The sequence below is a fragment of the Stegodyphus dumicola genome, chromosome X2 (genome assembly GCF_044657685.1).
Source record: "Stegodyphus dumicola isolate Sdum_Otavi_A_Nest chromosome X2, ASM4465768v1".
Taxonomy (NCBI): domain Eukaryota; kingdom Metazoa; phylum Arthropoda; class Arachnida; order Araneae; family Eresidae; genus Stegodyphus; species Stegodyphus dumicola.
Window position 1 is genome coordinate 132,633,587 of NC_140781.1, and position 21,350 is coordinate 132,654,936.

Sequence of the window (21,350 nt, forward strand, 5' to 3'; positions counted from 1 at the left end):
ATGTAAACAACTATGGATCATAAGTTTCTTATCAGAGTGACCCCTGTGACTATCTTAAATTGGAATGCGCACATAACTGGATACGGGTGACACTTTATTTAGCCAACGGAAGTAAATATTGTGTAAGGAATAGCAGCTAGGGAGAAGAGGAAAATAAATGAGGCAAAGGATTACTAAGAAGTGCTTGTTATGTGTATTTATGACAAAAACGTGGAGCAACGAGATTCCGCAAGAGAAGAGGAAGCGTATCTATTTTGCTTACTTTAGCTGAATACTATTTGATAGCTTTCAACACAGCTGAGAACATTGTTGAAATCAAAAACATGGTAATAAGATGGCAATATGTCTGGGTTACTTGTTATTATGCATTGGTAGGATTGTTTTGAGTTTACAAGTAGACTTTTCCTTAAAAAACTGCCTTTCTTACTTCCGTCAGATAAATATAATTTACCTGCCATACAGATTGCGTTGTGCATTTTCCCACATGTTACCAAATGCTAACCCTAGTCTTTGTGCTATTGGATATATTATAAAGCAATTTTAATGAAATCTAGAAAATTTTCCTTTTGGTATCAAGAAAAACAGAAGCACAATTGTTAATGTATGTTATTTCCCAGTCCTCTCTGAAAGCGGGCTGAAGCTATTTATCCAGCCCTGTTTGGCATTCTCGTTCTGTCCATATACCACAGAAATTTAAAAAAAAAAAAAAAAAAAAAAAAAAAAAAAAAAACATTATGACGAAATCTTGAGTAAAATTCAATGCAGGAAACATGAGGTACTGAATATCACGAAATAAAACATATTGCCACATTAGTAGAAGAATTCCTATGTTCAGATACATGTTAAGAGACTGCCTTTATCATCACCATTATGATGGTATTTACTTTGAATTTCTTATGCAGGAAAGTAAAATACGAAAACGGCACCCGCCAAAAGACACTCTGAGGCTAAGGACTCTATACTGTAAAGTATCTCTAGTAACTCTGTCTGATGCGAGAGAGAAGTTGTGACGTAAAATATAACACGTGATGTGGGCCTTTTGCTGGTGAGCTGATTCGTTGCGTATCTCGCTAGCACTAAGGCTCCTATAAAGTAGCTTTAGTTCGCATGAATGAAGCGCTGCAATCACTACCTTGATTAGCGAACCAGAAATATGGTGGAAGCATAACTCAGATTCTTTGCTAGCTCGTAAATTATATTGTGATACTGTGCAACAATCAGCAATAAATGTTAAATTATTTTTCGATCGCAACATGCTTCACACACGACTCAGTACTTTTTTTCTCTGCTTATAACGTGCTCCGCCCTTAGGCACTACACGGAAAGGGAGGGATGCCCCGTGGAGATCCTTTAAAGAGAAACTAGCTGGTGTCCACTTTACACATGGGGAAAACCACGAAATCGCCCATGAAGTCAGCCCGTTCGCCGGGACTCGAACCCCGGACCGAACTGCCAGTCCTGTTTCACGGGGGAATGGTGTATACACCGGGGTACCTGGGCCGAAGGCCCTACTCCTATCGAACAACATTAAAAAATTACTAATTATGTTGAGTATTAACACAGCTTTCGTCACAGCAATTCAGCGGCTTTTACGCTTGGCCGCTGGTGGGCACACCTCAGTATTGACAGACAGATTACCGCTGCTCATGTTTCCACTTTTCAGCTGCTTTTCACATGGCACATTAAGAAGTGTTGAAATCGCGGAAGGCTTGGGATCTTGCTCCATTGCGGTGTTTTCAGGACTCTCACGGACTGCGGGGGCATTTCAGGTGTTTCAAAAGATTCATTTTTCAGTTTTTAAATTATGATTAACACATACGAATTAATTAATTTTCGCTTTTAAGTTTTTTTGATATATTTAATAATTTTTGGAATGTTCTACAGATTGAAGATGCTTAATTGGTTTGCAATTGGAAGATTAAAATTGATATTAAACTTTACCTATCTGGCAACATTGAGTTCATTTACCTTGGCGCCAGTTAAATTTGAGTTTGTGTATTGTCGGGAGAAAAATATGTACATAGTAGAGTGTCTACAAATTATCCCGTTTGAAACAGTCTTTTTACCGCAACGCAGTTAATGTATTTGAGCACCTACGTGTAGGGTCAGTTATGAATGACGAGGATAATTCTACCATTAAAGATATTGATAACTTAAGTTTCATTTTAAGTCAATTGTCCATTTGTGATAAAGATGTACATAGATGCATAAATGACGTTTTTACTAAAGAAGCTTTGTATTGCAAGAGGCAGGTTTCGATGCCTTTATTTTTCATGAATTATTTGCATTTTGCACTGAGAATTGTGGGAATTGTTTTCAAATATATTTTGGCGTGCATTTTCACGATTGTGTTTATGTATTTATTAATTACATCTCATAATACTGTACAAAAATTTGTCATGAGAAATTGTCAAAATTATATTTATCCAACAATGCGTACTCTTCGGATCTGGACATTGCCACTCCTACAGCGGTACGAATTTCTTTCAGGTGAATATTTTTTTCACTTATTAAAAATATATTTAGAATAAAAAAAGAAACTCTTAAACATTAACATATTAATTTCAAAGAGCAGTTAAACATTTCTAAAATAAACGTTTGTACAGTATTTTTTAGTGATCTCTTCAGTAAATATTGTCTCAGGTGTACCAAGTGTAATGTTTCTTAATGTATAAGCACGTGACTATAAATGAATATAGAATATTATTTGCTCGTAAAAAGATTTTAAACAATATTATTAGGTTGACCATACGCATATTTTGAATAGGAGCAATACTGTTTTCTTAGAATTTTCCTCTTTTTATTGATAAAGAAATTTCATTTCATGTGCTTAATTAGGTAATTAACAATTGATGAAAATATGTTTTTAACCTCTCGCATCTTATGGAAAAGGAAGCATTTTTATGAATGATTTCTATAGAAAAAGTTAATATACTCTCATCATTTGGAGACGTTGCATTCAGATTGTTGTAAAGGAACTACTGTTATAACAAGCATCAACTGCACTAACATTTCCTGCATGTCAAAATCGTAAAAGTTACTTACGCTAAATACAGGGTTGCTTTTACGATTTTGATTGTCACATTAGTGTGTTTCTCTTCTAGTCTATTTCCTGCATATTTGTCTTAAAATCAATATAGGTAATCTTTCGCCTTTCAAATCAGAGAAAATTTAAGCTAATTATCAGCTATTTTACATAAATAATGGATGTTTTCTTGAAAAAACGATTCTTAAAAGGCCTTTTTAAAACATCAAGCGATTAATATTCATGTAAACTTTAATAGCTTTATAAACTTCCCAAGCATGGTATAGTTCAGGAGAATACTGCTCTGAAGCTTTTCATAAATGATGAAGCCTTTTTGAAGCTTACTATAATTATTGTGTCTTAGGAATATACATTTGTATGAGAAATGCATTTTTGTATTATTAATGAAAAAATGGTAAACCAAATAAATATTTATGGAACACAATTTTCTGATTTGACTTTGATTAAAACCTCTAAGCATAGAAATTCATTGTTCTTTATTTCATTGATATTGTCTCAGAAATAAATAGATTTAAAAGAATTATGCTATGTGTATGTTAAATTTATGATTGGGGGAGAATATAAGCAATGACTCACAAAAATTAAAATACTTAAGATTTCTTTAAAAATTAAGGATGTCCTATTACAAAATCCTTCCAGTAACAAGCTTTGTCATATGATAAGAGCACATAAGAATGGCTTAGTTCCTTATTTTAAAAAGGATTTAATTATATTGATTTCCTTGAATATTTAGAGAATTTCATATGAAAATTGGATGCTTGTGTGAATTTTAAGCTGGTATCAAAGCCTGGTATTTTAAGTTAATGAAGATTGTAATGACAAATATTTTAAAATAGAAATGTAAAATTTATCAACAAAATAGAAACTTTTTATTTTTTTATGAACATTTTATTTCTGTAAATTTTGATTGGAAGCCTTTTCTCATTTATTATTTCCAGTCGTAAGCAGCATTTAGAAAAAATTATAAAATGCAAAGCATTTGTTTTATAGATCATGTTTTCCTAAGATTTTCCCCTCAAAATTCATCACATTAATTGTTATAATCAGATTACTTAAGATGTATTTTGAATAAATTGTTTCAGAAGTGTGAAATAACTTTCATGTTCTAAATAATCTATTTGAGAGCTTATACATGTGATTGTAAGGATTCATGTTAAATCAAAGTCAGGCAGTTTCCTAACTGTAATTTTAAATTTATACTATGCAATTAAAATTTTTTTTTTTTTTTTTCAAATTTATATCGTCATGAAGAAACATATTGGAGAAGATTTTGTATTTTATGTGGTAATTCAAATCCTTGAATTTGTGTTAAGCACGCAAGGGCAATTTGTCTGCTTTTCTACTTGAATAAGATATGTAAATAATTACAGCACCATCTCATTCCTTAAATTTTTATTCTATATGTAGCAGTATAATTATAAAGGAGATAAATCTGCCCATGTTATCATAATTTGCTATTTATTGTCGTTGCGGGATTGCGCTATTTTTTGCAATTCCATCACTTTTTTTAATCCGCATCATCTTAGAGCAGGAGGTCGCCAAAGTGGTCTATATAGACCCCTAGGGGTCTATCTGACCCAAGGGGTCGAATGGGGGTCTATTGGGACTCGAAGGAAAAACAGTTCTTAATACGCAAATCACACATATCTAACTGCGTACGTAAAAATTTAAAATATTTTTATAATTGACTTAATATTATATTCTTTATAGAAAATAAAATAATAAATCAGAAAACAATCTGCCCCTTTTTCCTTATGGGTTTTCGTATGTATACCGTGACGTCACAATTTGACCTTGTAACCAGTTTGTAATTTGCACGACTCATAGTATGTAGCCAGAAGAGCAATTGAGGCTTATCCGTGTCTCTTGCTAGCGAACCCATCAATCAATTAAGAGCCTTTGCCGCAGACTTAATGAGCGACGACACTGCCGTTGGCTTTCTATGCATTAAGCGCGAAGGGAATCTTCAGTACTCCGTTTTCTTTCTTCTTATGTGTGTGGTTTTAGTTTTTTTCTTTTTTATACGGCAGTTATGCATCGTGTCGTTGGTTCGCCCTTTGTCTCCATCGCAAACCATACGAGCCTTGCATATGAGTCAGATGCATATGTGCGCTTGTCCAATTTTACACTGGATGCTATAAACGCAAATATCATATGCATTTTCAGCTATCTTCGTGAACTGTGAACAGTATTAAATGCTTGTAGTGTCATTATTACTACTATTATATCTACCATTGGATAATGAGTTATTGTTTCTATAAAACTATTCATTTAGTTTTGATATCAATTTTAATTATTGTTACTTGTGAAAAGGTAAGCTTTAATAATGTGGATTAGTATAATATACCAACTTAATTTTAATTTATTTACAGAACCCTAATTTAAAAATGACAGCTTCAGTATCTAAAAAGAAATGTTGGTATTATTCATTGGATTACTTAAAATTTGGATTTGTTTGTTCACCGACAAATGAAACTATTCCTATGTGTCTTATATGCGAAAGAACTTTTGGAAATTAATACATGAAACCGTCAAAAATGAAAGATAATCTTGAAATGCTCCATTCAGATAAAAAAAAAAAGTGAAGAATTAGAATTTTTCAAAAAACTCAAAGAAAAATTCACATGCCGACCAACTCTAAAAAGTTTTATGAAACATTCTACTGAACAAACAGTCTACTGAAACTGAAAATGAAGGAGGATTAATTTTTTCGTACAAGATTTCGCTTAATATCGCAAAGAGGGGAAAACCCCACACAATCGCAGAAAAAATTGTAGTACCTGCAATTAAAGACGTCATAGAGAATGTGATGAAAAAAGACTACTAATGTTTTAAAGTCTTTGCCATTAAGTGCAAATTCTGTAAAACGGCGTATTGACGAAATGGCCGAAGAAATAGAAAACACAGTAGTTTCGGAGCTAAAAAATTGCAAGTTCTCTATACAACTTGATGAATTTGTTTTTGGCGTTTCTGCTATTCTTATGGCTTATGTTAGATATTTCAGTAAAATTAAGGGAGAAGTCATTGATGAATTTTTATTTGCTAAATATCTTGAAACCGATGGGAAGGGAGTGACAATTTTTAGATGTTTACAAGAATATTGAAATAAATATGACATTCCGCTTGAAAATATAATAGCAGTAGCCACAGATGGCGCACCTTCTATGGTAGGGCGTTAGAGGTTTTGCTACATGCCTCAAAGAAAAAGTGCCCGGTATTCGTACTATTCATTGTGTGTTGCATAGACACAACTCAGTAGCAAAATATGAGTTCAGAGTTTACAGTTTTGTATTAAATCTATTAATCAAATTAAAGCTCAACCTCTTAAATCAAGATTATTTGCCAAACTTTGTGAGGAAAACAATGAGTTATTTAACCAATTACTTCTGCACACCGAGGTTAGATGGTTGTCTAGAGGTGTATGCTTGCAACGGTTCGTCAATTTATTTGACTCCACGACACAATTTCTGAATGAAATAAATCCTGTTCTAAGCAATGAACTCCAAAACAATAAGAACCATATTTTTTATTTATCAGACGTATTTGGAAAATTTAATGACGTTCAAACAAAACTGCAAGGAAAAGATGTAACAATTATCCAAGCTCGAACAATACTGTTAGGCTTCCAAGTAAAATTAAATTTATTTAGATCTTCATTGCTACGTAAGGATTATAAGTATTTTTGCAAATCTACAACAATTAAAAATAAAAGAAGAAGACTTGGAAATATATACAAATCATCTTCAAAAATTAAGCGACGATTTTAAACTGCGCTTTGGTGATTTGGAAATCATCGACATCCCTGATTGGATTATTGCGCCATTTTCGGCGCAAATTGATAACGTCGACATCAACATGCAAGATGAGCTTGCTGAACTATTGTCCGATCTTGAAGCAAAAACGCTTATTAAAAATTTGACAATACATAAATTTTGGACTAATATAAATATAAAGCAAAAATATGTGAAACTTTATGAAATGGCTCAGCCATTTATGCTGGCGTTTCCAAGTTCGTATATGGTTGAAGCCGATTTCAGTCACGTTAATTCAATTTTAACTAAAAACAGAAATAAATTAACAGTGGAGCTTCAAGGGGATTTACAGTTAAAATTGACTAATTTCGAACCCAATATAGCGAACCTTGCCAAGAAACACCAGGCACACTCATCTCATTAAGAAGTAAAAAATCTGTAGCTACTTTACTTACTGTTTCTAATTTATTAAATATTTAGACTAATATATAGTTTTATTTAAATTACCTGAAAATTACCTTTGTGGGGGGTCTATGGAGATTTCGAAAAATTATATAGGGGGCTATGATCAAAAAAGTTTGGCGACCCCTGTCTTAGTGCATGCACCACTTGCTTATAAATTTAAATATTATAGGCATTTGTACGAGAAATGCATATTTGCAATACAAATATGCATTTCTCGTACAATTTTTTGCAATTCCATCACTTTTTTTTAATACGCATCATCTTAGAGCATGCACCACTTGCCCATAAATTTAAATTGTGAAGAAGACTTTTTTTTAAAAATTCAGTCACAGAATAAAAGGTTAGCCTATATTATAGGGTGGCCTTTGGATTATCGCCAAGTTGTTTCATTTTTGATAACTTGAGTAGTTGATTATTATGGAAACTATTATGATTATGATTGGTTGCATGATTGCGGTGAATTTGACTAATGGGAAAATATTTCTAAGGGCTTATTTCTGCAGTGGATGTCGGTTAGGAAGTACATTGCATGCTTTGCATTGTAAAATGGCTGCTAATGGTAAACTGAGTGTTTCGTGGTACAGAACGAAAGAGCAGAAGGTGTTTTTTTTTTTAAGTGTTTGAGGACAGAAGAAAAGAAAATTTGTTGAATGTCATTCAGTGGAATTATAAGTGTCCTGTTTCGTACGAAGGAAATGCGTATGGTCGAATGTAAAGATTATTCAGATGGCTTTGAATGGGTTTGTTGCAAGAAAGGTTCAAATGCTCAACCATATAAAATGTTCCATTAGATAGGGAACATAGTTTGAGGAAAATTTTTGGATGCTGTGAAGGGATTTTGTGTGCCACAGACTGAAGAGACAGAAATTTCTAAATAAGGTTAAGTGGATATTTCCTTTTTGTAGTGTGTAGATGCGATAAGATGTATTTCCTTTTATGTTATTTCATTGTTTAATATAAAATGCAGTTTATTGAGATTGTATATTTTTTGTCTGGCTCTAGTGTAGAATTGGGTGCTCCTTTAATTTTTAAGTTTAAATAGATTGATATGTACAAAGTCAAGTCAGTACGCAATGCCGAGTTTGTGCAGTTCTCCAATTTTGTTTTTAAGTGGAAATAGATCGATGTGTACATGGATAGTGAGTTTGTGCAATTCTTTGACTTGTTATTTTGGTTTTGTGTAGCAGCCATCTTGAAATTGTGCCATGCTAACCAGTCGCCAATTTTTGCCAAGGGGCACCTTTAAATATATTTTTACCTAATAAAATCCTTATTAACCCATAACAGGGAAGGTCAAATATTGGGACATAACTGGGGACGTGCGGTCAGAGAGACCACGTCTCGTTATGATTTATATAAAATGTTTTAATCAAAATATTAGAATTTTATTTTTCCCATATATTCTATAAACACTTACCTTCAAATAGAAAAGAAATTATTTTACAAAGAAATCAATCAGCACAAGGAACATCTTTTCTGCAACATGAAATTTTTTTTTATGAAAAACCACTTGCAAATGTTAATTATGCAACATAAACCAGAATAACTGTCATTTTTATGAATAATAATTATTTTCCATTAATTTAACATATGATAGATACATTTAGAGGAAAAATATAAATATTGTATGAAACACACACACACACAAAAAAAAAAAAAAAAAAATGACAATACCGTAGCTATCAGTATTACCATTGTGTTCTTGCAAAAAGTATCAACTTACTCAGCCTATTCTTGTGCTCATTCGTCACATAATTTTTGTGTACATACCAAACAAACTTATGCATAAATACGAAGTTTTCACTTCTTTCTTTTTCTCTAATATTTTGCTTGTGAAAAGGAGTTCCCAAACGCTTTTAGGATTCGTACTTTCACCCAATTTTCCATATGCTCTTAATCCTGGAAGATGAACTATATTATGCGTGGGAGTTCTCGCATTTCGTTAAGAAGCGGTTTCTCCCATAATAATATTTTGCAGATGAAATGGCTTCAGTCTCTGGTTTAGTGCATTCATTGCCAGGTTCCCAAAATTCTGATGTGGAATGCGAACTTTTGTTTGCAAACTCTTCTTGGCATTCATCTTCATTGCTAAATTCACTTCCCACTTCATCAAGAATTCTTTGCAGCTCTTCTGCGTAACGGGAATCAGAAGAATATATGATATTTCTCGGATTGAGTCTCAGAACCCTGGTTCCACCCGAGACAGAAATCGTAACACTGAAAGGGAGGTGCGGTCTGACATACCGCTCTCAGAAAATGGACTAGAATTTCACAATGAAGCAAGTGCAAAAAATGTTAGCCAATGGGTGAGAATTATCAAGGTCACAAAAAGAAAAGCTAGCAGGAGAATCCACTCAATCAGGCTAAATATAAAATAGGGGTGATAGGAACAACACCTGTAGCGGTATCAGAGACCTCACCTCCCCAGTTACGGGTTAATAACTTGAAACAACTCTGCATTGAATCATCGATTTTGTATGGAATGAATAGTTTAAAACAAAATGATTTACGTGCTGTTATGTCTTATCCGATTATGTCCTTTTCATGCTGTTACAATATGAGAGAGTAGCAAAATTAAGTTATCATAATTCGCTATTTATTGTAGTTGTAGAATTAAGCAGTTTTTTGCAATTCCATAACTTTTTTAACACATATCATCTTAGAGTAGCGATTCTCAACCACACACACACACAAGAGAACACAAGAGAAAAATAAGTGGTCCGCAAAAGAAACAAAGTATTTTAACTATTAAATTAAAAAAGTAAATGAGTAAAAGTATATTTACGGGCATCCCTTGCTGAAAATCGGTGATTTTTGGTGGTAAATGGATACCGAGTTTATGCAATTTTTTGACAGAATTGCACAAAAGTCAAAGAATTGCACAAACATGGTGCATTCCCTTGACTTTATCCATGTACATGTTGACCTATTTTCACTTGAAAAAACATCAGAGAATTGCACAAACTTGCCATTGTGCACTCCCTTTGTCCATGTGCACATTAATATATTTTCACTTAAAAAGTCAAAGGAGAACCTAATTCTAGGTAAAAGTATATTTACGGAATATTCAACTACTTGGGTTACTATAAATAAAACAACAACTTGGTCATAAACAAAACAACAACTTGGCGATAATGCAAGGGGTACCCTTCATTCTATTCTTACCATTAAATACTCCAGCATCCTGTTTAAGTTTTTTTCTCTAAAACTCGTAAATTTATGCAATCTGAGCTTTGCTCAAAGTCAAAAGCTACTTGTAGACTTTAGCAGAATAATCCGTTTTTATTTTCACAAATTTTCTTTTATCCCTGGACATAACAAAATTTGTCATAAATGATGTTTTGAAAAGTAGTATAGAAATGGATGTTGTATTTGATAGGAAATAAAATTAAATTCCTATTAAAGTATAACAGCATCTCATTAATTCTTTTAGAATTGATTGATTTATTAGCATGTTTACTCTTTATGTCACCACCATTTTCGGGCTCATATTGCTCTGTTTTCAATTAGAATAATTTTTTTCTTAAATCTTGATTTGCTCTCATTAACAGCAGGTGTTTTGTCTTCTTGCTGATTCTTATTCCTTACTTTCTGCACAACTTGAGAATATGCTCGTTTGTTTTTGAAGAACTCTTAATATATTGTGCATTTAAATATTTGTGAAAAAAATTATAAAAACCAACCTAGATTTTCAAAATAGAGAAATGGTTAGAATTGACTAAACGGAAAAGTAATGACTCACAGGTGATGTATCCAGATCATTTACTAGCACTAAGAATGTTGAAAAGAAAAGAAAAATTGTTTATAGAAAATATATGAAAGTTATTTACCATTTGGGCTTCCATGGAATGGAGATGAAATGGACACTCAACTTATATGTGTTGTTTGTGGTGAACTTTTATCTAATCCGACTATGAAACCATAGTTTCTAAAAAGACATCTTGAATCTAAACATGACAGTTTAAAGGATAAATTTGAAGACTATTTTAAGAGGAAATTATAGGAGTTCAAAAACAGTAAACAAGTCGCTAAGGGTTTTGTTACATCAAGTGAAAAAGGTTTAGAAGCTAGTTACCTAGGAAGGCTAAGAATTGCCAAGACTGGGCAGGCTCACACTATTGGAGAAAAACCTTATATTAGCAACAGCTAAAGATATTGTTCTAACTTATCAAATGATACCGTAAGTCGGCGAATTCATGAAATAGAAAATTCCATGAAAGAGACACTTATTCAAAAATTCACAGTGAGTATTTCACATTGCAAGTGGGTGAAAGTACTGATATAATGAACTTTATTCAATTATCAGTATACATACATTTCGAAGAAGATAAACGCATTGCAGAAGAGTACTTATTTTGTTAATCTCTTCATGACGAAACAACTGCAAATGAAATTTTTGAAGTAATTGATAATTTTATGTCTGAGAATGATATTGATCGGAACGAGTGATTTGCCGTATGCAGTGATGGAGCTTGAGCTTTAACAGCGAAAATTTCCAGTGTTATTTCTCAAATAAAGAAAATTGTATCTGAAACTAAATTTACTCACTGCCTGATTCATCGTGAAGCTTTAGTTTCCAAAACAATCCCCGGAAACCTGAAAATCATTTTGAACCAAGCTGGGAAAATTGTTGATTTTATTAAAAACTCAGCTTTAAATTCGAGAATATTTACAATTTTATGCCAAGAGATGGGCAGTGAACATGAAATGCATTCCAAAGTAAGATGGTTATCCAGAGGCAAAGTTTTAAATTGTCTTTTTGAACTTTGTCATAAATTCAAATTTTCCTCTGTGATTCAAAATTTGAATTTCAAAAGTTTTTTACTTAGTGAATTATGGTTGGCACTGCTAGCATATTTAGCTCATATTTTTCGAAAGTTAAATGAATTAAATTTAGGATGAAGTGTTAATTTGTTTACCTTTAGAGATAAAATGAATGCCATGATAAAAAACTCTAGCTAATTATTAAAGAATTGGATAATAATATTTTAAGCCTTTTTACTAATTTTAGAAAGTTTTGTAACCAAAAATATTTTTAAATGAAGTAAGAATTAGCATCCGACATTAATAATCATTGTTTTTCATTGATAATTAATTTCAGCATGTCAGCGAAAATAGTTATAAATCAGCTGAAGTCGAAGGAGGGAAAGGCAATTCAAACACGGTGACTCAATGCAGCTCGTCTCATCAGAAATAAAATGGAAGTGCTTTACTGCAAACTTGTACCGTCTATATCGAGATAGAAACATTAGTTACTGAAATGATTACTGCTGCGCCCATTGCATTCCCCAATATAAATGTTCAAAATATTTTTAAGCAAAAGGGTTCAAATTTAGCTGAGGCATGCATGGATACAGAGGAAGGTATTCACATTTTAATAGGAGCAGATTATTTTTGGGATGTCATTGAAAAGTTGAAAGTAGAAAAAATAACCAAAACGCTAAACTGCATACAAATTGTTTTTGCCCTTACACTGCATAATTCTGAGGGTAAAATTTGGGGAAATATAGTATCGCCAAATTTTTGCTTTGGCATTGATATGCAGATGTTATAAAATTTAGAATCTTTAGGAATTACAGATGCTAATAAGTTATCAATTGCAGATGAGAATTTGTTTAACCATTTGAAGATAATGAGAAGTTTGTAGATGGAAGATACGGAACTTGTTTGTTATGGGGAAGTAAAACCAACAGATATAAAAAATAACTTTTGTCAATACTTTCCGTTTTGCCGGCACAACTGATGCTAAACGGAATATCCTCGCTGGCAACATTTTACGCCTCATTTTCAAAACAAGTTGCAGCCATTTCTTATCAGATTGATTGTTTTTTTCAATACTGCCATAAAATTACATAGAATTTTTAACAGATAGTTCAAATTTATGACCTAAGACCATTCGCGGTAGTTAAGTCAATTAGGAAGCAATCGCACCGCTCACCCGAAGACGAAAATATAGTAAAGGCAAAGTCAAGGGTTAAATTCATCAATTCTAATGGAATGCACCAGCGGAGTAAAGCACTGCGGTATTATATAATTTCTGAGTAAGTTACTCGTACAAATTGAAACAATTCTTGCATTTAAACTTGTATTCCAAACTAAGATTTAACTTGAAATTAATGTAGACAATTACTGAGAGAATTAGATTTTTGTAGACTAGTTTATGTCAGATGAGATCTCTTGGGGTCACGTGATACGAACCGGCGAATCAGTATGTTGAACCATAAAAGCATAGTAAATTCTTAATGCCTTTTTACAAATTTATTGTCTTTGTTTATTGTCCTTTTACAAAATTTTAAATGATATTAAAAGGTTTATTAATTCAATATTAAAAAATTCTCAGAATTTTTAAATTGTTAAAATTTCTTAAAATTTTTTTTATGTGTATACTGTATGTTGTCGTCAATAAAGTATGCTTGGCGAGATTTGCGCCAGCGAAACGGAAAAGTACCCTTTTGTCTTGCTATAAAATGACTTGAGGACTTAAAAACCAATTTCGAAAATAATGAATGGTTGGCAAATAAGTACAAAGATATTATTAAAGATCAGCAGAGTAAAGGAATTATTGAAGAATATTCTAGTGATGCGAAGGAATATTTTATGCCACACAGAGCAGTTGTCAGAACCAATAAGGATACAGTAGAATTCCAGAAATCCGCAAAGCTTGGGACCAGAGGTTGTGCGGATTTTAGGATTTTGCAGATTTCAGGACAGAAAAGATAAAGCATAACATTCGGACTAAAAGTGCAAAATGAATAAGGTGTATTAGATTCATTTAATTAAATTATTATATACATTATTGCAGTAATTTACTATATGCATTAAATTATTATATACATTATTGCAGTAATTTATTATATGCATTAAATTATTATATACATTATTGCAGTAATTTATTATATGGATTAAATTTTTATTGCATACATAAGTTGATTATATTATTCATTGTATTATATGAACACAGCATCGAGGTTTGCCGATTTCGCCTCATGCAAAGATTTCCTTTTTCGGTTTCCGGTGTTAGAATCACTGTTGCTGTAAAATTTCAACAGCTTTTCTTTATTTTTCCGTATATCATACAAAATCGTGTCGCAATTCCATACCATTCTGCTATAAATCAAGGAGTAGCACCTGCTTCCATCTTTTGCAGAATTTGCACTTTTTGCACTACTGTGAATGCAACGCGTTTACGTTTCTCAACGTTGCAAGCTGTAAAATCACAAGTACGTTTCTTATTTGTCATTGTATTAAAAAGGGCTGAAATAAAAAATATTCTTAATTTACTCACAAAATATCCGGATAAAAAAAGGCAGCACTGAAAAATCTCGTAAAATGAAATAACAAAGCTCAGAAAATACAACAACGTGAATCGTGAACTTGAACAAAGTGTTGAGTGAATCGTCTGCTTTTTTACCTTGATGCAGATTAGAGAGAAAAGAAACTTATTTATCTTATCTTATTTTTTTAACTTTTTATATTGATAATTTTGTATTTCCGTTTTGACTCATTATTATTCGGTAATTATGACGTCATTTATTCGGTTAGTATTTTTTTCTTTGATATTTTGTACTCAATGTTGCAGTTTCCGGAACCTGTAAACTGAATGTTTATATTCTGAGAGGCAACACGAATTTCAGGAGTAGGCGGATTTCAGGTGGGCCGACTTTCGGTATTTGACTGTACTACTAAATTTTGCGTGGTTTTCAATTGTAGTTCGAAAGCGAAGCTAAATCTTTCTTTGAATGATTATTTAGACACTGGTCCAAATTTGAATGTTGTTTTAAATTTTAGGAAATTCAAAATTGCATTTTGCGCTGATATAGAGAAAGCATTTTTGATGAGTGGAATTTCCAAAGAGGATAGGAAATTTTTAATGTTCTTGTGGTTATCAGAAAATACAAAAGAAGACCACAAAATAATGCATATGACACATTTGTCATTTGGTTAACCTGAATGTGGTGAAATGTTAAACTGTTCACTGTATGTAGATGATTTATATTTTGGGGGGAAATAGTGCTGAACACAGGGTTGCCACGCTACTTGGAAAACCGGGAGAACCGGAAAAAGTCAGGGAATTCGAAAATTGACCAAAAAATCCAGGGAAAAGTCAGGGAATTTAAGTATTTTTGTCAAAATCTGGAAAAGTCAGGAAAGTTCATACAACGATCCTGCCAAAAAAAGTGACTTTTGCGCCGATGTTGGAAGAGATAACTTTTTTGGCGAATTGTGTATCACGTGAGTGTCATTCGGGCAGCTGTCATAGAGCCAATTTTCACACCTCCAATTTGATTGTCTTTTAGAAAGGCAAAGCAAGTTTCAGGCAACTTTTGTTTTCCAGTATTCTCGAGAATCACATGTGCAGTGCATGAATTAAAGAAAGTACCTGTTCTCATATAAAACAAAATGGGTTTAATCCTAGTATACGGTACCATGGAGGTTAGAATCAAAGAATATGTATTGTAAAGAAGGAAAACCTCTCTACAACAGATGTGGCTCCGTTCCATCATAGAGGGAAACAGCTGTGCATGCGTGATATATCTGTCGCCAAAGCTCGAAATGGGTGTTGAAGTTCGAAGGTCACTTTATCAAGAGTTCATAAAATGAATATCGTTTAAAATGTCTTTAACCACTTGCGCAAAAAAGACGTGCCACGCACGTCGAGATGCTTTTGTCTCAAACCGCAAGTGATGTGAACACCACGTCGATAAGCATTTATCGCAAAAATGAAAATAACGTGGTGCACACGTCGCCTAACAACGATATTGTTTATTTCTCGAGTTACAGCTCTGGATTGCACTTGCAGATGCAGAGCGGCGTAAATGAGACACTTTACCGCTTGTTATATTGTAGCGCACGGCACCGCAACCGTGAAGTTTAGTCTTAGCACAAGTGGTTAAACTCTAAAGGAAAAGAAAATATTTTTTGGCGCAAGTAAATTAATTCATGGATTAGTTATTTTCAGGAAAAAAAAAAACTACGAAAATACGTTTTTAAAATTATTGCGAAAAATCCAAGAAGAAACGTCCTTTGCTAAAACGTTTCTTCTTGTATTTTTTGCAATAATTTAAAACGGATTTTCGTAGCTTTCTTTTTGTCAAAGAACGTTTCTTCTTAACACATGTTTCTCAATTTCCTGTACACATCGCGGAGAGGGAAATTCTGGCCGCCAGGTTCCGTCGCCAAATCCCTTGGCAAATTTTCCCTCCGCATTCTAGCGGCATAATAGCATTTTACTTGTATGGAACCTTTTCTTCTTTACATAGACATTCTTTGGTTAGAATAATCTCCATGTATGGTACAATGGGATTTGGCGACATGATGATGCGCAGTAAACGGGTCATTTTGGTCTTGGCGACAATTTTCAAAATTGTGCCAAAGCCTTACCGTATACTAGAATTTTACCGCAAAATCTTTTTAAACCTTTTTTTTTTTTAAATAAATACCTTGCCATTTTGCAGTAAAATAAAAAAATAGTAATCAGTCATCTAGGCTAACCATGTAATATAACTATATTCGCTAAAATATCGTTGAGTATTCTAATTCAATTTTTAAGTAATTATCTTTATTTTTATGTTATTTGTATAATTTAATGTGGCTTCTTCCCTCTAAATTTATTTATTATTAGTAAATAATATTTCCAAATTTCAGGAAATATTCTCTGGCATAATCCTGAAATTAATTCTAGCAGTATGATGACATACCATCACGAAATTTAATGCACATATTTTTTCCTTATGTATGCTGCGAAATAAATATAAAATACCTCAATTTATTAAAATAGATTTCTTTCTTTCGTTTAGCTGCAGAATGTCTGCAAAAAAAGCCTTATTTTATTCCAGATTGGGAAGATTCTAATCTCAGTCTTCAGTGGAGAAAACAACAATTATTATAATTATATTTGTGTTTTCAAGTGTTAAGGTGCCTTTTAAGAACATACCTCACACAAATTAAATTTACCTAAAATCTAACCTAACTATTTAGCATTGCGTTGTGATTTATAAGGACTGGATTAGCCTCATGTTGAACTGGTGATGATCATGAGTAATAATTAAATAAAACATACATTTGTTATCCAATGTATATATCTTAAATTTTATTAAGTTTCTTAAGTGGAAAAGTAAACAAAATTATCAAAGTATACCAAGAATAATTAAGAATAAATGTCCTCTGGGATTTATTGAATAATTAAGTGAATTTGCTACACAATACAAGTAATACCATAATTAATTTACCTCCTAGCACAGCCAACGTACATTACGCGGATAGACTGGAATTTTCTTGAAACACACATGGAAAACCTGGAAAAGTCAGGGAATTTCATTCTCCTGTTTGAGTGGCAACCCTGTGAAGAGGCATTTAAGTTGTCTTCTGAAGCTGTGTTGATTTTAAAGGACACAAGTATGAGTTTGCGAAAGTTAAAAACTAATTTTGAGAAACTGAGGTCATAGTGGGTGAGGAATGGACTTAGCAATGATACTTGTATTTCTGATTGTCAGTTGAAGGTTTTAGGCTTGAATTGGCATCCAGTAAATGATAAATTTTCTTTAGCGAGATTAATGGAGAGTTTGAAGAGCACAAAGTTGCAGCAATGACTTTTGATCCAATAGGTTTTGCAGTTCCATTTGTAGTTAGGACTAAGTATTTGCTACAGGAAATTTGGGAACGTGGTATTGGATGGGATGAGGAACTGCGAGGGGCAAAACTTTTATGAGTTATAGCTTGGTGTCTCAGAATTATTGCCAGTTTGAAACGGTCATCAATAACAAGGACAAAATAAAATTTTCTCCAGACTTACAGTCTTGGGTAATCAAGTCTGTGCAAATGCAAGAATTTGGTGAAGAAATCGATCATTTGAAAAAGAAAAAAACCAATGAGTCCTCGCAGTAAACTCAATGTGTTGCATTCATTCTTATATGATGAGGGCATTCTAAGAGTTGGAGGATGACTAAGAAATGCTAGCATTACACAAAATGTAAAATACAGTCATTCTGCCTAAATCACACTATATTACAGAACTGATAATATGATATTATCCCTATAAATATCTTCATGGAAGAGCACAAATGCTCCATTCAGAAATCAAGCAGAGATATTGGATTATTAATGCACAAGCAGGTATTCACAAGATAATTTGCAAATGTGTAACATGCTGTCGGCACCGAAGTGAGCTGTCATTACAAGCAATGGGAGATCTACCAGCATTCAGAGTGAATTCTGCAAGAGCTTTTTCGAAATGTGGTGGGGATTTTTCGAGTCCTTCCAAGTTAAACCGAAGAAAGGGTGCAGTGTTCATGCAGTGAAGATCTGTGTATGTGTTTTTGTATGTTTTAGTACCAAGGCAGTGCGTTTAGAATAGTTTGGAGACATGACGACAGATTCCTTCATAGCAGCTCTAAAATGATTCATTTGCTAGACAGGGAAGACCAGAGGAAATGTAAATGATTGCGGCACTAATTTTATAGGTGCCAACAGACAACTGAAATCATATCGTTCTGACCAAAAGGTAGCTAGATATTTAGTAGAGGAAAAAATTAAGTGGAATTTCAATCCGCCTTCTGCGCCACACTTTGGTAGATTGTGGGAAGCCGCGGTAAAGACTATAAGATGTCACATGAAAAGAGCAATTGGTGCTCAAGTTCTAACTTTTGAAGAATTTGTTAGCAGAAGTCAAGGCATGTCTGAACTCAGGATCATTATAGCGATTTCAAGTGATCCAGATGATTTTTCCATGATTACATCGAGTCATTTTTTGTTAGGAACATCGTTAAAGGCTATTCTGGAACCAAATGTGTGTGACGAGACACTGACACTTCGCAATCGTTGGAAACTAGTTCAGCAAATGTCACAGTCCTTCTGGAGGAAATGGTCTAAGGACTATTTGACTTACAAAATGGCATCATGCTTCAACAAATATTAAAATAAATGACCTAGTAATCATTAAGAGGATAATATACCCTCCTTAAAATGGAAAGTGGGACGTATGATTGAAATTTACACAGGTAATGATTACAGAGTTCGTGTTGTAAAATTAAAATCTGCTGATGGTGAATTCAAGAGACCCATTTGCAAACTACGTGTATTACTAATAGAGAGTTAAGTATTGTGAAAAATTTTGAACTTGGTATTCATCGATATTCATTTTGAATTCTTGAAGTTTTAATGTTATTATGTTATTAATTTTGTGTAATTCATTGTTTACATTTATATGTTATTTTAGGCTTAGTATTGCTCATTTATATGCAAGAACTATTTAATCTAGAAATTATGTGTTTAATAAGAATAATGTTAAGTAATAATTTCATGTGAGAGGTAGTTTGATGTCCTGAACGTGGGTGAAAGTTTCATGTCCTGAACGTATCCGTGGGGAGTATGTTGAGATCTTCCATAGAGGGCATTGTAGCACCTCTCAACTGTGTGAGAAAAGTTTCAATTTGAGCTAGAGTTGGCATGGGTTTTGAGGATATAGTGGGAAGAGCAGTGTAATGCATATTTGCTATGCAATTGTATTATGTAATATAATGTATATAATTAAATGTGTTTATGTAAAATGTGGAGCAATTTTGAAGAAGCATACTTCACACTATATTTCAAGTTTTGAAACAATCTTGGATTTTAGTTGTTATTTTCAAGAAATATTTAATTCATTTTTTAAATAATAAAACTAATTAATACAAATCCATAATCTACTGTATAAATATCTGTTTCATAACTATTCAATACTCTGTATCAAAAATATGGCTATCATTTGCAAGAAATAAATATAATTCTCAAAAGTGTTGAAAGAATTTTTTCTATTAACTTTCCTGTTTGAAATTCAAATCTGAGTGTGCTAAAATAAAGGCAAATAAAGTGCAGCTGCTATTGTTATAGTAAAGAGAATCTGTTGCTATTAGAAAATTTTTTTGCAAAACACAGATTGAAACTTAGATAAAAACTTGTTGATATTAACGAGATTGATAAAGGAAACCAGTTGCAGTACAGCATAAAATAATGTAACTAGATTACAAGATTGTAAATACCGGGTTATTCATAGTTCTGTCTGGGATTTCAGAAAGCTATAGTAAAAAAACTAAGACAAATACAGCAAAAAAGAACATTCCACTAAATAATAAACAATTTTATTTACAGGTGAAATGTCACATGACATGCATCAATGTAGTCCATTTCCTGCCAGACTATTCAGTATCAATGATATTGACAGCACATGTGACCCTTTTGTGCAGTTTTGCTAAATTACGTGGCAAAGGGGAATACAAAAACAGTGTCTTTTACAAAGCCCCATAAGAAAAAGTCACATGGTGTTAAATGCAGTGAGCATGGGGGGCCATGCAAAAGAGGTGCATCGTCTTCAGAAGCTTACCAAATCCAACGATGAGGTAATTGTGTTTTAAGGCACTTGAGCGCATCCTGCAGAATATGGCGTGAAGCCCCATATTGTTGAAAAACAAAGTTGTCTTCCTCATGTTCATGTAATTGCGACATTACCCACACTACAAAGTCATCTCCTATTATAAAAAACTTGAATTATTTGTGTTTAGTGCAAGGTTTGTTTTTGCTGTATTTGTCTAAGTTTTTTTACTACAGCATATAAGGCATTTCTCCCGCTTTCAGAGCGTGCCTTCATGGTGTAGTGGTTCTGCATGCTCAAGCGTGTAATTGAGAGGTCAGTGGTTCAATTCCCGGCGAAGGCGATTGCTAATTTTTCATCTCTCCGGCTTTTCCAATTAACCTAATGTCTCTACAGTGGCGCCAGAAATAAAAGGGTGTTGGATGAGGATTTTCCATACGAAGGATTTGGCGATTGGGTCCCCTAAAAACACCAACCACTCTTTAAAAAGGGGGGTAAATAAGGTATTTCTCCCACTTTTAGAGCGTGATGTAGTGGTTCTGTACGCTGGGCTGTACGCCGTTCCAGAGGTCCGTGGTTCAATTCCCGGCGAAGGCATTTGCTCATTTTTCATCTCTCTGGCCTCTAAATAACCTAATGTCTCTACAAGTATTTTGAAACCCTGGAGAGATTTATGAATAACACAGTATAACAGCTGTGGAACATTAAAAATATTGTAACTAGTGGAATAGGCTATCACAAT

At 33.1% G+C, this 21,350-nt stretch overlaps 1 protein-coding gene across 1 annotated transcript in view; it reads left to right on the forward strand.

Annotated features, from left to right (window-relative positions):
- The first annotated feature begins 1,960 nt into the window (after positions 1-1,960).
- LOC118195836 (uncharacterized) overlaps positions 1,961-21,350 on the forward strand; it is a 66,530-nt gene continuing 47,140 nt past the window's right edge. The window contains exon 1 of the mRNA XM_035367169.2: positions 1,961-2,490. Coding sequence (XP_035223060.1) covers positions 2,112-2,490 — 379 coding nt within the window. The 5' untranslated portion in view covers positions 1,961-2,111. The remainder of the gene's footprint in view (positions 2,491-21,350) is intronic.